Source organism: Culex quinquefasciatus, chromosome 3 (genome assembly GCF_015732765.1).
Source record: "Culex quinquefasciatus strain JHB chromosome 3, VPISU_Cqui_1.0_pri_paternal, whole genome shotgun sequence".
Taxonomy (NCBI): domain Eukaryota; kingdom Metazoa; phylum Arthropoda; class Insecta; order Diptera; family Culicidae; genus Culex; species Culex quinquefasciatus.
The window spans coordinates 82297585-82314265 of NC_051863.1; the positions used below are offsets into that span (position 1 = coordinate 82297585).

The 16681-nt window shown below is 38.4% G+C and overlaps 1 protein-coding gene and 1 long non-coding RNA gene across 2 annotated transcripts in view; one reads left to right on the plus strand and one right to left on the minus strand.

Moving 5' to 3' along the window:
- Positions 1 to 3827: 3827 nt before the first annotated feature.
- Positions 3828 to 16681, minus strand: part of LOC6038954 (tight junction protein ZO-1) — a 46717-nt gene continuing 33863 nt past the window's right edge. The window contains 10 exon segments of the mRNA XM_038264889.1: positions 3828 to 4600; positions 7803 to 9760; positions 10870 to 10999; positions 11144 to 11164; positions 11167 to 11479; positions 11541 to 11745; positions 12269 to 12407; positions 12471 to 12604; positions 12732 to 13188; positions 13252 to 13420. Coding sequence (XP_038120817.1) covers positions 4377 to 4600; positions 7803 to 9760; positions 10870 to 10999; positions 11144 to 11164; positions 11167 to 11479; positions 11541 to 11745; positions 12269 to 12407; positions 12471 to 12604; positions 12732 to 13188; positions 13252 to 13420 — 3750 coding nt within the window. The 3' untranslated portion in view covers positions 3828 to 4376.
- On the plus strand, positions 15991 to 16388 carry LOC119770291. The gene is made up of 3 exons (XR_005278753.1): positions 15991 to 16082; positions 16138 to 16270; positions 16335 to 16388. It is a non-coding gene; the product is annotated as an uncharacterized LOC119770291 (long non-coding RNA).

Consider the following 16681-nt stretch of genomic DNA (forward strand, 5'->3'; position numbering starts at 1 on the left):
ATGTAAAATCCGTTTTTTTTGCATTTGTAAAAAGCAATATCCGCCTTTTCAATGTTATACTGTCTTTTAAGAAACTTAACTTAAACTGTCTTACTCATAAATTAAGAAAGGGTGGTCAGATCTTCAATAAATCAGGGCTCGTTGAAAAGGTATATAAATTTGTTTGACCCGAATTCATCCCTAGACCAGGCTTGCCAAACCTCCGTCCTGTGACTGCTTTTAAAAATAAACCGATGTCTGGATCATTGAATAAATCAATTGAGTGTCATAATTCATTTTCATTTCCTTTCATTTATTGGATTGTTTTGGCAAAAACATCAGTGCAGTAATTAACCTAAGCTGAGATATGGGGTACCTTTCAACAGCTGACTAATTCAAACGGTGTTAGAGTTTACTGGTACACGGGAGAACAAATTTAGCAGGGGAAGGAAAAAAGTTACAAAATAACCTTCGAAATTGCTAATAGATAGGAGATAGTTAGAGGAAAGGAGAGAGTGTCATAATTCAAAATATTACCTTAAGATCATTTTTTCACATTTAATAACACAAATTTAATAGAAACATTTATTTGTTTGTTTTGCCTTATCAATCAAATGTTGCTAATTCAACGCATTATTTGAATATTGCATTTGTATTTTTCTTATACAGTCCAGACTCGATTATCCGAAGCCTAGATTATCCGAAGTTTCGATTATCCTAAGTTCGATTATCCGATGGTTTGTATGGGACTTCGGATAATCGAATCACGATCTTTTTTTTTCTTTTTCTTGTTTTGAACATCAAATTCGAGTTTTGCAAACCCATTTTAGTCAAATTTGAATAGTTGATTGCCTGTTAAACAATAAAATGGATTTTTTCAATATTTCACCGCCGTGTTGGCCGCCATCTTGGATTTAAAAGTTTTAAATCACTTTAAGGTGAAGCCGTTGATCATTTTCGAAGAAAATTGATCATGATTTGATTTGATGTGATAACCAACAGGGCCACAAGGATGACCTATGTAGCGGTTGCTTAGAATTACAGTGGCTCAGACTTAAAATTTTCGAAGAAAATTGATCATCACTATAAAATATTCTGTATTAAATTCAATTTAATGAATTTCAGCACCAAAAGGAATCAGCATGTGCCGGTTGTTGCCTTCTTGAAGCCACTGAAAGAATTTTTGATCTAAATCAATTGTGCTTAAAAATTTATAAAATTTTGTGGCACAGTCATTGACGTCCTAGTTGGCAATCATTGATTAATGACGATTTCCATAACTTTACAAGGAATGGGATAATCGTTACTAAAAGGAATCAGCATGTGTAGGGCACTATTCTAAACAACTTGTTGAAAGAATTTTGTCAAAATATTGAAAGCGACGCAAAATTCATATCTTTGAACGAAAAATCATGACAATGATGGAAGTCTTCACGTTAACGTAGTTTAGGGGTCATACTTAAGCTCGACAATAAAAAAATAGGCAACGAAATTTTTTTTTTTTTCGTGATTCGATTATCCGAAGTGAAATTTTTCCGAGGCCTTCGGATAATCGAGTCTGGGCTGTATATGTTTTTTTGTTAAAGTTTTTCTTTAGTTTTAATGTAATGCATATCATTTCCTAATTAATATTTTTAGAACAGTCAATTCTCTCGTTGTCGATATTGAAGGGGCCGTCGAGAGCGGAAGGTATCAAACTATAGAACGAAAAATCAAAGCATGCTTCTTGAAGGGGCTGAAAATTGTATTGACAGCTGGAGCAATATTGATATCGAGAAGATCGATAGCCAGAGAGTATTAAATAATTTAAAAAATGGCATTAGAAAACATAATTATCTGTGTGTGTGTGGTCCAATCCAATACCCGCTGGCCGGCAGTGAAATTATGGGAATGTATAGTTTGTATCAGACGTGGTTTATGCTGATACAACATATCTCAGTCCCGGGTATTAGGTGGTGACAGCCCTCGCGCTGCTTCCAATCACCCATTTCAAATGGCGATCCTAGCGGCCCAATTCTGAGGTCATTGGGCATTGTCTGGCCCCGCCTAAACAGAATACAAGAACCAGACGGGTCCTCGAACTACCTATAAACTTCCAATCCCATCAGGCAAAACAGGGATCAGCGCGTTTATAATGGTTAATAAATGGCATTTGTGTAACACTTCATTCAACCTCCGAAACCCAACTAAATCGTCAGCTTTTCTTCTTTTTTTCACCGGAGGACGCGCAGGCTTGATCCTGTCATCCTCCGACGAAACTCGCACACCAATACACTAGAAAACAAAATAATCTGTTTCTTAAAAATGTACACAAAGCTGGTTCTCGAGCATAACTCAACCGATCGGAACCTCGATCGAAACGATTCTTTATTGAGTGAATTGTAAGGATAGATCCTAAACCATTGTAGAAAGCAATTTGGTTAAATATATATGTTTTGCAAACAAAAACATTGTTCCGTTTTTTTGGAGGCTCAGTTTCAATAAATTTCATGATTAAAAAAAAACAGCATATTGTTGTGATTAGGATATAAAAAAAAATGCAACGACCAATAAAAAATGTTTTTTTTTAATTTTTATGATATCAGGGTATTTGAAACTCTGAAAGGTATCATTCCCGGTCGTCCATTTGGCGGCCATGTTTGTTTAAGAAAAACATTCAAATATGATTCAGAATGTATCCATAGACAAATGGTTTTCTGTGTGTAATTTACTATTTCTGGACCCTGAATTCAGAACCATTACTGACAGTCATTACCCCAGGAGTGAATGACACCATCTACGACCTTAATTGCAATGAACAAAAAACAATTGCATAACAATTCAATAAAAAAAATCAAATTGTTTGCTCTACAGCATTGCCTTGGCGTTCTCGATTGCGAGTTTCTTACTCGAAACTAGGTGTCCGAAGGCCTGATTGTTGAGGCAATTGCAAACCTCTTTTTACACCTTAGCTTCCATCCACCCCGGGGCTAGAACTGACGACCTTTGGATTGTGAGTCCAACTGCCTACAAGCGGCTCCACCGAGATAGGACCAAGGGAGACAACTCCTACACCTGGACTGAGCTATATTTACTTCCCCATCCGACGAATGGCGTGGTCAGACAAATCTCGTCTCGAAAAATGCCACCGGGACCGTCTCGGATCGAACCCAAGCCGACTGGGTGAGAGACAACCATAACCATAACAATTCAATATTAAACTAAATAAAATAAACACATTTTTGAACGATATCTTAATATTTCTTTTTAAAAATCAAGAATGAATATTATTTGCAACGCATATTTATTAGTTTGTTTTCTTATCAATTTTTAAACACTGATAAGCCTCTGCTTCAGAGCTTTTGGTGTTGGCACATTTTGAGACGAGATTTGTCTGATCACGCCTTCCGTCGTATAGGAATGTAAATGTCGGTCCGGACCTAACCTAATGATCAGGTCGTTACGTTAGTCCATGTGAATGAGTCGTCTCCCTAAGAAAGGTATAAACCTGTTTCGGTATAGTCTCTGGTCTGCAGTTGGAATCACAATCCAAAGATCGTCAGTTCAAATCCCGGAGCTCAAGTGTAAAGAGAGGTTTGGATTGCCTCAACGTGTCATGCCTTCGGACACCTGGTTTCCAGTAGGAATCTTACACTTACCACATAGATTTTTTTGCGTCCTCCTCGGTATTCGAACCAGTGACTTCTAGATTGTGAGTCCAGTGTGTGGTTCGATTGATCCACATAAGCAGACGTTTGCTTACAATAATGCCAAAACACGTAAGCAACTACGCGACTAGCTATGAAATCCCGATTGGAGAGGATATTTTTTTGTTTGTTTCGGATTTCGGATTCAAAGCAGCATAATGAGTTATTCTAAAAATAGCTTTATTAAACACTTTTTATGCATGTTTTACAGTATAAATTTACAGTTTCCTCATTACATTTGCAATGAACATTATCTTTTGCAAGGACTAACCACTACCAGTTTTCGAGCTACGTATTTTACATTGATTTTTTGTGTAATATGTTACAGAATCCATTAGTTGGTATGGTATCCAAATATTTATAATCATAAAATGATGGTGTTTTGAAAAGTTTATATTTTCATGGCTAAGTAATAACTAGTGTTTATTTTTATCTACACATTTGATGCATGATGGCAATGATTTTTTTCTCTGATAGAATAATATTTATATCATATTCTAATATATTTTATACTGTTCTGATGGCAATTGTTACATGTTAAGCGACATCGTACAATGAAACTTTCAACTCTGCTTGGTAAATTCAAAATAATAGTGTAAAATAAAGGCACATTAAATATTTCTTTGTAATATACAGTTGTAGTTGAACAAAAACATAAACCGCTCCCTTTTATCTTCAGCAAGGAGTACGAGTGGTACCCACGAAAGTATTCTAGAAGTGATCCACTTTAACGGAGACCGTGTGCGCAGCTGCATTACTAGGAAGCTCGATGTTGTCCCAGTCGGTTTGCAGATTCTTCTCGCTGTCGGTTGCCTTCAGCGAAAGTCCCAGTGACGTTGTCCGGCCGGCACAATGGGGTATGTTTAGCGTAACGGGCTGCAGGAATTCCGTTCCCTGGGGACCGCACATAACCAGCGGCGAAAGCATTGTTTCACCTGTGATGGAGGGTGGAAGAGTGCGATTAGAATGTGGATGGGTAATTTCAGTTATGTGCTGTAGACGACGGTCGGACAAGCATGCAGGTTGTTATTGCTGGGCAAACTTTAACTCAAATCAAATCATATTATATTATACCATTTAAATGTATTCACTGTATCTAGTTTGATTCGCTTTAGTCATTTTGGATTAGTGATTTGGGTTCAGTCTCTAGTTATCTTAATAAAAAAGTGTTGGTGGTCCATATTACGAGATTTCTACTCGGCATTAGTCAGATAATATGTTACAAGAATAAAATGCATGCAATTTGATACGGTACTGGAGTAAAGTAACTGAAAGTAGAGATTTTGAGCTTTCTTTATCACTGTAAGACATACAAGAATTTAAAAATTGCGAAAATTGATAAAGTGCTTGCTCATTTTCAAGTATACTCTACCTAGAAGGTCCTTGAGCTACGTGCAATCTGATTTTGTTTTTAATATTTTTTGAGGTCTGAAAGGTTTTTTCTAAAATTTGAGTATAGAGATAGGAAGGTTCGTCGCTGCGGGTGCATGCAATATGTACAAGAAACGAACCACCCCACGACGAGGACGTGGCGGAAGCAAAATGTTATAAACCAAGAACACCCGTCAGGTTCATATATCTTATGAAGAAAAGTATTACCGTCAACTGGGGCGAAACGGGACTACAGTTTGAATAAGGGTCTTTGCAAATATTTTTCAAAGTTTATGTCGCACACCCCCCCCCCACCCCTTCAAAATTTGTCTGAAAAATCAGGGGGAAAAAACATTATTTTTTCAAAAAACTTCAAAATTTCAATAAAAACAGGAGTTGAATCAACTGAAAACAATGTTAAATGCATTTTTCTGCATTGATAATCATATTTAGCATGTTTGGGCTGGAAAATAAAATATTTTGAATTTTTATGATGTTCCAATGCACAGAACAGCAAAAACTTTTTTCTCGAAAAAAATCGTCAATACTTAGATATTTTGGAAACTAACGATTGCAAAACAACTGGACAGGTGTATAATAGGGTGGGTACGTTTTTCAAAAAGTTCTCGGATCAAGTTTTAGTATGGTTCCCCTTGTAGGGAATGCCCATAGGGACTTTCATGCCAAATATCAGCTCATTTGGTTATAAACTGGCTGCGCGCATCAGGGTTAAAGTTTACATGGGAATTACTATGGGAAATTGGAACTTTTTGTTCAAACGCTCCTACAGGTCTGGGAAAATCACGCGCCAACTTCTGGTATAGTCAGGCCTAAGGGGAATGGTCTGGAGAACAATTTTCCCGAAGAGAGCATATGGATTCGTTGTCCCTAGACCTGGCGCATCGGCAAACAATCCGATGTCTCCGGAAACAACGGTTTTCCCTCAAAAAGCATCAAATATTCCTTAGCATGCTATGAAAGCTTGATGAACGCCGCGACGCCACGTGGTTGAAATATTTGCAAAAAAATACAAATTTGCTATGCAAAGATCCTGAATTCGACTAAATAATATCAGGATTACTCGAAATGATCATTTTCTAGTTAAAAGAAGTTTTGCAATTAAATATTCCAGCCGTTTCTCACCCACGTGGCAGCTGCCTGACGTATGGCGTCGCGGTGTTCATCAAGCTTTCATAGCATGCTAAGGAAAATTTGGTGCTTTTTGAGGGAAAACCGTTGTTTCCGGAGACATCGGATTGTTTGCCTATGCGCCAGGTCTAGGGACAACGAATCCATATGCTCTCTTCGGGAAAAGTGTTCTCCAGACCATTCTCCATATGCCTGACCATACCAGAAGTTGGCGCGTGAGACCTGTAGGAGCGTTTGAACAAAAGTTCCAATTTCCCATAGTAATTCCCATATAAACTTTAACCTGATGCGCAGCCAGTTTACAACCAAATAAGCTGATATTTGGCATGAAAGTCCCTATGGGCATGCCCTACAAGGGGAACCATACTAAAACTTGATCCGAGAACTTTTTGAAAAACGTACCCACCCTAGACTGTATAATGCATTTAAAACACCTTTTTTCATTCAAATGTTGAAACCATGGCTCGTAAATTAAATTTTTAAACTTTTTAGTTTTTGGTCAGAGGCGAGGGACATAAACTTCAAAAAATATTTGCAACGGCTTTATTGAAGCATTCAAAACTTCAAATTAAGAAATCCTTGCACAAATTTAGTTGATCTGTGTCTGTTTTAACCGAAATCAATCAAAAAATATTAAAATATAATGCGGTACTCAAAATATTCTATCAATGTTTTTACACTTTTTATTTTTATATTCTATGAACAAATGTAAAATATTTGAAAATGGGACATTTGATAAGAGTTTTTCGAAAACAAAATAATATAAAATTAGTTTGTAATAAAAACACTGATAGAGCATTTTGAATTTCCATTATATGGGATAAGTATTTTTTTCTGAAAACTCCATAAACAAAATTTTAATTTTTTGCTTTTTGGGTGTTTTTAGAACCACCTTGAGTCAGGATTGAAACACCCAAAAAGCAAAAAAATAAAATTTTGTTTAAAAAAACTCTAGATTTTATTTCATACTCAATCTTAATCAGGAAGATGAAACAAAACTTTCTTTGCAGAAATTTCCTATGGGCTATAACATTTCACTTCGGACACGCCGTGCGCCCTGACCTTCCTTACAAGCTATGTTCAAAACAATATTTGGAACTTCTAAAAATGGTCAAATTGCACGCTATTCTCAGTTTCTTCTCCATGAATTGAGAGTGTGCAGATACATTGTAGTTCGGTGTTGATAATTTTTTTGCAGAAATAATTTAAATAAATGTTAACGACTTTTAACCAACATTCTAATGCATTCAATGTAATAGTGTGTTAGTAAAATATAAATCATTACTTTATGGTAAATACTAGCTACTAAAATCATGCAACTCAAAGTGTAAAACAACACAAACACACACACACAACACACTTTCACACAAGGGTGCACACACAGATTTGTTTGCTTGAAATGTTAAATGTATGATGGAAGATAATGTTGAACCACAAAAGCATCGAATAAATCATAAAACGAATGATAAGAAACATAATTATGGGTCATGAAACTTAAACACAAAGTAACTTTATATGTGAATACAAATTGAGTTATGTGAAAAGACAAAATTAAAGAAAAAAAAACGATACAAAACACTACTGTGGCTAGCAAATAGGAACAATCGTAGAACCAACCGTTTTCCATATCCAACGGAGGGCCACCGACGCTTTCACTGAGACGTGGATCGGTAACGGTGAAGTAAATCTCCTGCTTGATACCAGCCGGGATGGCACCAGGTGGTATCTGGAGTGAAACATTCCAAATGGGATCCGCCAGAGTTCCACCGGAAGCGTCAAACACCCCTCGTCGTGTGATGGGTTGTCTCGGCGGAGGCAATCCCAGAGACATTTCACTGGCAAACGGAGTACTGTGCGCGTTTGGAGGCCCTATAGGAAGGCTCATCTGAGAGGTGTACTGGGTTTCGATGGAGGTTCTACTAGCGTACACTTCAGCGGCACTTGGGCTGACGACTGAAGCCGGAGGTGCGGTTGTGATTGGGGGTGGTGGTGGTTGAAAGGCCGGAGGTGGAGGACCGGTTCGTTTCAGGAAGTTTGAAATGTGAGTCGCACGGGAACTGAGAGGAGTCGAAGCCTTCTGTAAGTCCGATTCGTTTATCTTGGTAAGAGTTTCTTCCTCATCATCGTCCTCGGATATTGCTAGAGGTGCTTTCGAAAGGTTATCAATGGCTTCCGTTTCAGCTGTTGGCGTAGCATCCTCCACATTCGTGCAGGATTCCGAAGGATTGATATTCGAATGTTCCGATATCTCCTCTGGTTTCGCATCAAATTTTTCTCCGTTTATTTGAAGTTTGCTAAATTCTTGAGAGCATGCACCATCGATTTCATTTTTGGACTCGTAAATTGGTTCGTGCTTTAGTTCCCTTCTTGAGACATAGTCTGGTTCTGCCATGGACTCCATTGCTTCCCGCCTTGATTGATAGATTTGATCTCGAAGTTGAGTGCGTGGTTTGATACCCTTTTCCTTTAGTTCCTTGCGCGTAGAATACGTAGAGCTTGCGGGAGAGTTTGGAGAACTCGAGCTTGATTCTGTTGCCACGTGTACACGACCCGAACTTCCAGGAGATTCACTTCTGTCGCGGTGCTGATTTTGAATCATCTCCAGTCGGCTCTGTTGGATGCGATCCTGCATTTGCTTCTTGCTCTGATAAAGATGATCTCTGTGCATCTCTCTTCTGCTCTGATACACCGGTTCATCCATAATACGACGATTTGGATCACGTGAATCGTTGTACATGTACGATCCACTCTTGCTCTGGTAGATGGATTCGTCGTTCACCGACGTGTTCATTTCCATTTGATACCTTTCGGAACCCATTCGTCGGCGATTAATGTTGTTGAAACTTGGCGAAGGAGCGCTACGATCGGCCATACTGTGTCGACGAACAATTCTTCGACCGGTAGTGTTGGATCCTGAACCCGGTGCAAGTCCAGGCCTTGAACGTTCCAGCTCGATGAGTGCCCTGTTTGCGTAGAGATTTTCTTGCTCTTGGTCGTAATAGCCACCAGCACCGCCATAATTTCCATAGATTGATTCCGTCTCCAAGTTCTGGTAGGTACTGTTGGGATCTTTCGGATGATATGCTTCGTGCATTTGATAACCTCCCCTCATGGAATGCTGTGCGGGTGGCGGCGACATTGACTGTCTTGGATCGCCATAATACTGCTGCTGGGCATAGTACTGCCGTGGGTCGTAGGCCGCTTCCTGGAAGCGAGTATCCATCATGCGAGACGAGCGTGGTTCCATCATTGAATGTTGTCGTTTTAAGATCGGTCGTAACTTTTTATCAGCCTCCGCCATACTCACTTGTCTTCGGAGGGGTCTTGTAGTCTTTATGAATACGTTTTTGATTGCCTTCAAAGGAGATTTCAGTATATTTTTCTTTGGGGGTTTTGCTGGTAGCTCCGGTGGCAATCCCGGATGAGGTATATTTCTGCTGTACATGTCATATCCGGACGAACCCGGAATCGGAGGGAGCGGTTGTTGCTGCTGCTGTCGGAGTCGTTCTTGGTACATTAAATTTTGTTGGTGCTGATTAAACTCATGAATAGACATCATTGGCTGGTCCATCTCGCTGCGGGAGTATTTGTGAGTTGATGGAATAAATTTTATAAGGCTGATCAATTCAAGTTCAAACTAATGAGGATGGATATTTGCCTCTTAATGCATGGCACAACACATGCACTAACTTTTCCCCCATTTCGTTTAGCGATTTTGTGGAGATTGTTGAAGGAAAACTTCCTGTTACTTACGCAACCCTTGAACATTTCGATACTGTTCCGTTCCACGAAGATTGTGCAACGGTCACGCAAACCTGACACTCACTCACACTTCCGTCTTGCACGCGCATGCAATCTAATTGGTTAAGACAGACTCATTCATTCGTACCGGCACCGATTTTGTATTACTGGGGAAAGTGGATTAACATTTGCGAAAACTAAACGAATAAAGTGTTAGAAACAGAATGGGTAGAATAGAGGTATACTATCGTCAACTGCTGTTACTGGAATAGTTTCATTTAATGAACAATATAAGCTAAGCAGTTAATAAAACTTGGAAGGTAAAGAAATCACCAATTTAGGTTGAGTCTTTCGAGATTCTTTTAACAAGTTGTCACTGAACAAACATTACAATTTATAACTGCTCAATGAATAGAGTTTCAAGCATTATTATTTTCCTGTTAATTTAACGAGCTGCTGAACGATTTATTAGTTAGTGAAGTAAACCTTTAAACCAAAATATGTTCTTGAAGTGTCGACTGAATAACCGCACAATTACAACGGCATATTCTTTATTCGTGAGACACAAGATAAGTAGTGAATTCCGTAACAAATGAAATAAAAAATGCGCAACAAAAATGAGGGTAAAAGTTAGTGCGATTTGTTTTGCCATTTATTTTCGTGGCAGAAATGGAAATATTATGGCATGGATAACGGCGAAAATGGACTTGAGATGGGTGTTTGTTAGTATAATTTGGTTTTTGATTAGATGAACGGATAGGTTTGGGAGCTAGTGAAACTTGTCGCAGTATCTTGTTTGACTTGGATGGTTCCATATTATAATATGGAATTTGTTGGAAGGATAGTTTATTAAAGATTTAAAATTGAACGCGGCAAGGTAATCACAAAAGAATGGATCGGGATATTCGAGTGGCGTAACACTTAACTGTGTTCATGGACTTACCGCATGTTATGATGGTGCCCAGCAGTACCGAGTTGTGGCTTCCGGTACAACTCAAACGCCGATCCTCGTTGTTCACGGCTACCGGCTAAATCAAGCGGATGTCGCTCAGATGGATGCATTGGCATATTACCTATAGATATGTAGGATTGGAATGTTAATATTTGAATTAATCCCCTTGAATGCAGGGATTAATAAGTTTGCTCGTGAATGTGCATTTGGTGAATCATGAGAAACTTTTGTGTAGTTGTGAAAATTAGTATAAATGTAGTGTTACCTATGCCATGATTTGGGCCCCGCTACCTCTATGCATGTAATTATTGCCGTATGGATGATGTGCGTTACTGTTATAACCGTTATTAGGACCCATTCCCATATCTCGGCCTGAATTACCCATGTAGTGAGATTGACCGCCGTTGTTGTTTCCGTTGTATCCGTTGTAGGCGTTCCCAGCGTACTGCCCATAAGGATGCATTTGCGACGGGTGTCCACCGCTGACGTTCATATGGTTATTGTTCGGCGAACTTGGCACATTGTGGGCGACGCCTTGGTGATAGTGGGACGACATTGGCGGGTAGTAAAATCCATTCGGGGATCGCGGGGATATCGGTTCCTGAGAAATTTGTAATAGATAAGAATTTAACTTACATTCAAGATAGGCATCCCAGACTTACCCCATTTTCCCACTGTCCAGAGTTCATAGGGCCATTGCCGCTGGATCCACCCCCGCCTATGGGAGGTCTATAGTTCTTGGGCTTGGGCGGTGGAACTGGTTTGAATGGCGCTCCATTGCTTCCGTTCGCTGGAGGTGTCCCCAACATTGGTGGTGGTACCTTGCTTGGCTTGGAATAATCGGCTTGTGATGCTGAATTGTTGCGACTGTTGTGTGATGTGTGCGTGTGTCGTGAGTTGAATGATGAATATGAAACGAGTGGGCAAAAATCATAAAAACATGTTTCAATATGATGTAACATCAAGGATTATATAAAATAACAACAGGGAAACACAGAGTGGAGTAACAGGGATGCAGCAGAAAGACATATTTTACATGAATATGTGATGAAAATGTGTTGAGAGATAGATCGTGTTATTGAGAACGACTAGGGATTGAGAACGATCAACGACTACTGTAGCACCATTATCATTTATTTGTCTTTTTTAGGAGGAATGTATTTTGGAAGGCACTTTAGACAAGGGTATCATATTTGGAATAGATTAATCTACGATTGTGACAACATAAGGTATAGTAGTGTAGATTTGGCTGCGATTTGTTACTGAATAGATTCTCTTTGAATTGTTGTCGCATTCTGCAGCGTGAAAAAATAGAAGTATATTTTACCAAAACGTGATTACCTTCTGGTACCAAAAAAAAGTGAGACGTACTAATTCATCAACTACTCACCTATATTTGCCATAGTCCGTTTTTGTTTCGATGATATGCTTCCTCGGACTTTCCAGCGCCAGGTTTGAGGGACGCTGAGGAATGTTCATACCGGTGTTGCGTTCTCCCGAGTTTCTGGGCGTGAGTGCATCATGCGTTCCTGTTAGAGAATCTACATTTAGTACACCATGACAGTCTGTTAGTATCCAGTGTTTCAACTTACCGTTGAAGTTGTTTCTGTCTGGGTGCATATGACCTCCCCGTGGTGGAGTCATAAGCAGGTCGTTGTTACCAGAGGTTCGATTATAGTCCGAAACATTTGACTGATTTGGAGCTAGTGCCGTACCGCCACGTCCACTGAAAAAAAAAATGCAGGAAGCTTGTGTTAGGCCCTTGTGTAAACGCAACATGGTTCAAACATAAACTATTTTGCATCCTTTGAGCAGTACCGATACCGCTTGTTACATTACAAAAGTAAACTTACTTCGGCACCGATTTAAGATCATCGGGCGCATTGGGTCCTAACCTCATATTCTGCGCCGTGAGCTGAGACGTGTTGTAGGAGTCATAGCTGGACACGCTATCGTACGATCCGTTTGCTTTGCTCGGTGTCGTAGGATGTCCCGGAGGTTGATTAGGACGTGTCCGATCGAGAGACGAGTTTTGCGTCCGTTCAAGAGAATTCAATCCATTGCCAACGGGTGCACCACGTTTGTCCTGCACTGCTGCGTTCAACATTTGACTTCGGGTTGCGTAATCATCGGCCGCCTGGTCCAGATTGTCCGTTGACGCTTTGTTGCCAAAAAGTCGTTCCTGGGCTGACCGTCCGAGGGTTCCTCCCGTGCTGGAGTTTCGCGATGGCAGTGATGACCCGGGCGTGCTGGGTGGCACGGTGTTCAATGGCTTCGATGCACGATCTATGCGAGGAGGTAAATCTGGCACTTGAAAAATGTTTTCTATTAATCTACTACTGTTTGATTTAATTATGCACAATTGGTTCTTACCTGGTCCAAAATGATTCGTGTTGTTTTGTTGAATCGGTGGAGGTGGTCGCGAAGAGCCATATATCGCCTCGTCAGGCGGGATCGGTGCTCCGATATTGTTCTTTGATGAGAAACCATACTTGTTGTCGACGGTCATTCGCCGTGGGTGTGCGGAATGGTCGTACGGGTTCTTGACAGGGGATAAAGTTATCATATTAAAATTAAATATTTATTTGACATTATTTAATGTGGCAAAAACCTCCCTAGTCGTTCAAAGAAACGATTTAAATGTATGTTGAGGTCAATTGGTCGAAAACTTGACAAACATTAATGAAATTTTCAAATATATTTTTTTATTTCTCCAATTATTTAATTTGATGTATTGGCGGTCATAGAGCTTTATGACGTTTCGCGTACGTACGCAATATATGGACACGTAAATAACTCTATTGCAGTGCCAAACTGCAAGGGGTTTACTAGACTTAATAAGAAAAAGAGCACGATTGGTTTAAATCTAAGTACTAAGTGTACAAAGAGCTGATTTAACTAGAAATTTAACGAGAGGCTTTAATTCAAAATATGCGATTAATCCATTTTGAAGCTTATAACAAACATTTAAAGATCAACAAATTACCATTATATTTTGAAGGGAAAGTTTTTTTTATCTTCAAGAGCATGTACACGGAAAAAAAAGTGTGCGAGAAATCGTGAATTTCGATTCATGAATTCGTGAATAAATTTGTGCATGATTTCGTGATACCTTTCATGATTTCATGAATTTTATTCATGAAATCGTGCATAAAAATGCACGAATTTATGAATTTTATTCATGGCTAAAATATTTTACGAATATTCATGAATTTTCCTTCATGAAATCATGCATATCACTATTCATGATTTCATGACTGATTTACATGAAGTCATGACTAAACTTCATGAATTCATGAAAAATATTCATGATTTTACGATTATTTATGCATGCGTAAATTTTACGCCGTAAAATTTTATTCGCGAATTTATGAATCATGTTTTTCATGATTTCATGAAAGTTTACATGATTTCATGAATAAAATGCATGAATTCGTGCATAACATTCATGGGTTTATGAATTTTTATCCATGTTTATGACGAGTGATCTTGATCAATCAAGAACAGTTTCGCTCGAACTGTCAAGTTTGTTTTTCGCTTGCCAGTTCAGCCGCGTGTTTATTAGCCACGAAGTCAATCGCGTTGTGACTTGTCGTGTCCTGTTTGTTGTGTTTGCCGGTGAAAGTGACCGTGATTAGTGGACCCGGGATTTAGAGGTGCTGTCCACCGGAACCGGGAAAAGATCTGCGGCCGTTCCGTTGGAAATGGCAACGGAGCCAAGAGCTAGCAGGAGGAGGACCAAGTTGCAGGAAGAGGACCGGGCGGCAGGAGGAGGACCGAGCGGCAGGAGGAGGACAGAACGCGGGAGGAGGACCGAGCGGCAGGAGGAGTAACAAGGTAAGAGTGAGGACAATCTGCAAAAGACAGAACAGTTCCCGGTTGGTTCGCGTGTTTGTTTTGATTGCCGAATCAAAGGGAACATGGTCCATAAGACTGTTCCCGTGTTTTATCTCCGCGTGTGACAGTTTCTTGGTCGCGGACTCGTAGGGATTTCGGTTTTCTGTCAATTGTCGGGGCATTCTATGCGTGTGTGTGTATTTTAAGTATTTTAAGTATTTTAAGTATTTTAAGTATTTAAAGTATTCAAAGTATTTTAAGTATTTTAAGTATTTTAAGTATTTTAAGTATTTTAAGTATTTTAAGTATTTTAAGTATTTTAAGTATTTTAAGTATTTCAAGTATTTTAAGTATTTTAAGTATTTTAAGTATTTTAAGTATTTTAAGTATTTTAAGTATTTTAAGTATTTTAAGTATTTTAAGTATTTTAAGTATTTTAAGTATTTTAAGTATTTTAAGTATTTTAAGTATTTTAAGTATTTTAAGTATTTTAAGTATTTAAAGTATTTTAAGTATTTTAAGTTTTTTAAGTATTTATAGTATTTTAAGTATTATAAGTATTTTAAGTATTTTAAGTATTTTAAGTATTTTAAGTATTTTAAGTATTTTAAGTATTTTAAGTATTTTAAGTATTTTAAGTATTTTAAGTATTTTAAGTATTTTAAGTATTTTAAGTATTTTAAGTATTTTAAGTATTTCAAGTGTTTTAAGTATTTTAAGTATTTTAAGTATTTTAAGTATTTTAAGTATTTTAAGTATTTTAAGTATTTTAAGTATTTTAAGTATTTTAAGTATTTTAAGTATTTTAAGTATTTTAAGTATTTTAAGTATTTTAAGTTTTTTAAGAATTTTAAGTTTTTGAAGTATTTTAAGTATTTTAAGTATTTTAAGTATTTTAAGTATTTTAAGTATTTTAAGTATTTTAAGTATTTTAAGTATTTCAAGTATTTTAAGTATTTTAAGTATTTTAAGTATTTTAAGTATTTTAAGTATTTTAAGTATTTTAAGTGTTCCGACAACACTGCCACCAGGTCGACATAAGTCACGGCGGCACAGACACGGTCGCAGCAACGCCGCAAATCGTGTCAACGCAACGCGTTGACAACTGTCACGAGAGAGAGAATGAGAGCTAGGGAGAAAGAGTGAGAGAGAGCGAGGAGAAAGAGCGCAAAAAGCAACGTAAACAAACGTTGACAAGAAGTTAGAGGAAAGTGGAAAAAGTTTACGTGCAGCTAGAAGATAGGAAGATAGTGAGAAGTGTTGAAAAGTGCGCTTTTTTGCGATTTATGGATTGAATCCGGCGTGCATGCAACACGAAGTGGACGATCACAAACGAGGAGGTACAATCACGATCGAACGCAAGACTGGTAAACAAAAAGCAAAAAGCAAACAAAACATAGTTAAAATATATCCTAATCCTAGTAGTACGGTTGCGCGACTAGAAAACGTTCCGAGGGAACAACAGAGGGCCGCTAGATTACGGTCAAGAACGACACACAGACGGCAAGGCAGAATTGGATTCCGGCGGAGTCAGCAGGGAATTTCAATTGAACTTGTAAGTTACACTGAACAAAAAGTGCACGATAGATTTAAAAGATTAAAATGATGAATTTGGATAGGATTGTGGATAGGACGGTTACAAGGAGCAGGAAAGGATTTCCGGAAAGGATCAAAATAAAAAATGTAAGGAAACACACACACACACACATACATGTACATATACAAACATACTAAAAACTGTCCTTAAATATATTCAACAGTTTGATCTGCTGCGAAGCGGCTGATTCACAAAATTTCGTTGGATTATTTCTACACCGTCCGAACAAAATCAAAATTTTTAAACCGGATTCGGAAATGGTTTCCCGTATGAAGGAAACGAAGTGCATGTTCTGCAAAAAGGCAGACAAGCACGAGCATGGTTGGGAGGAGTGTTCTAAGTGCGGTTCGTGGGCTCATACAAAGTGCT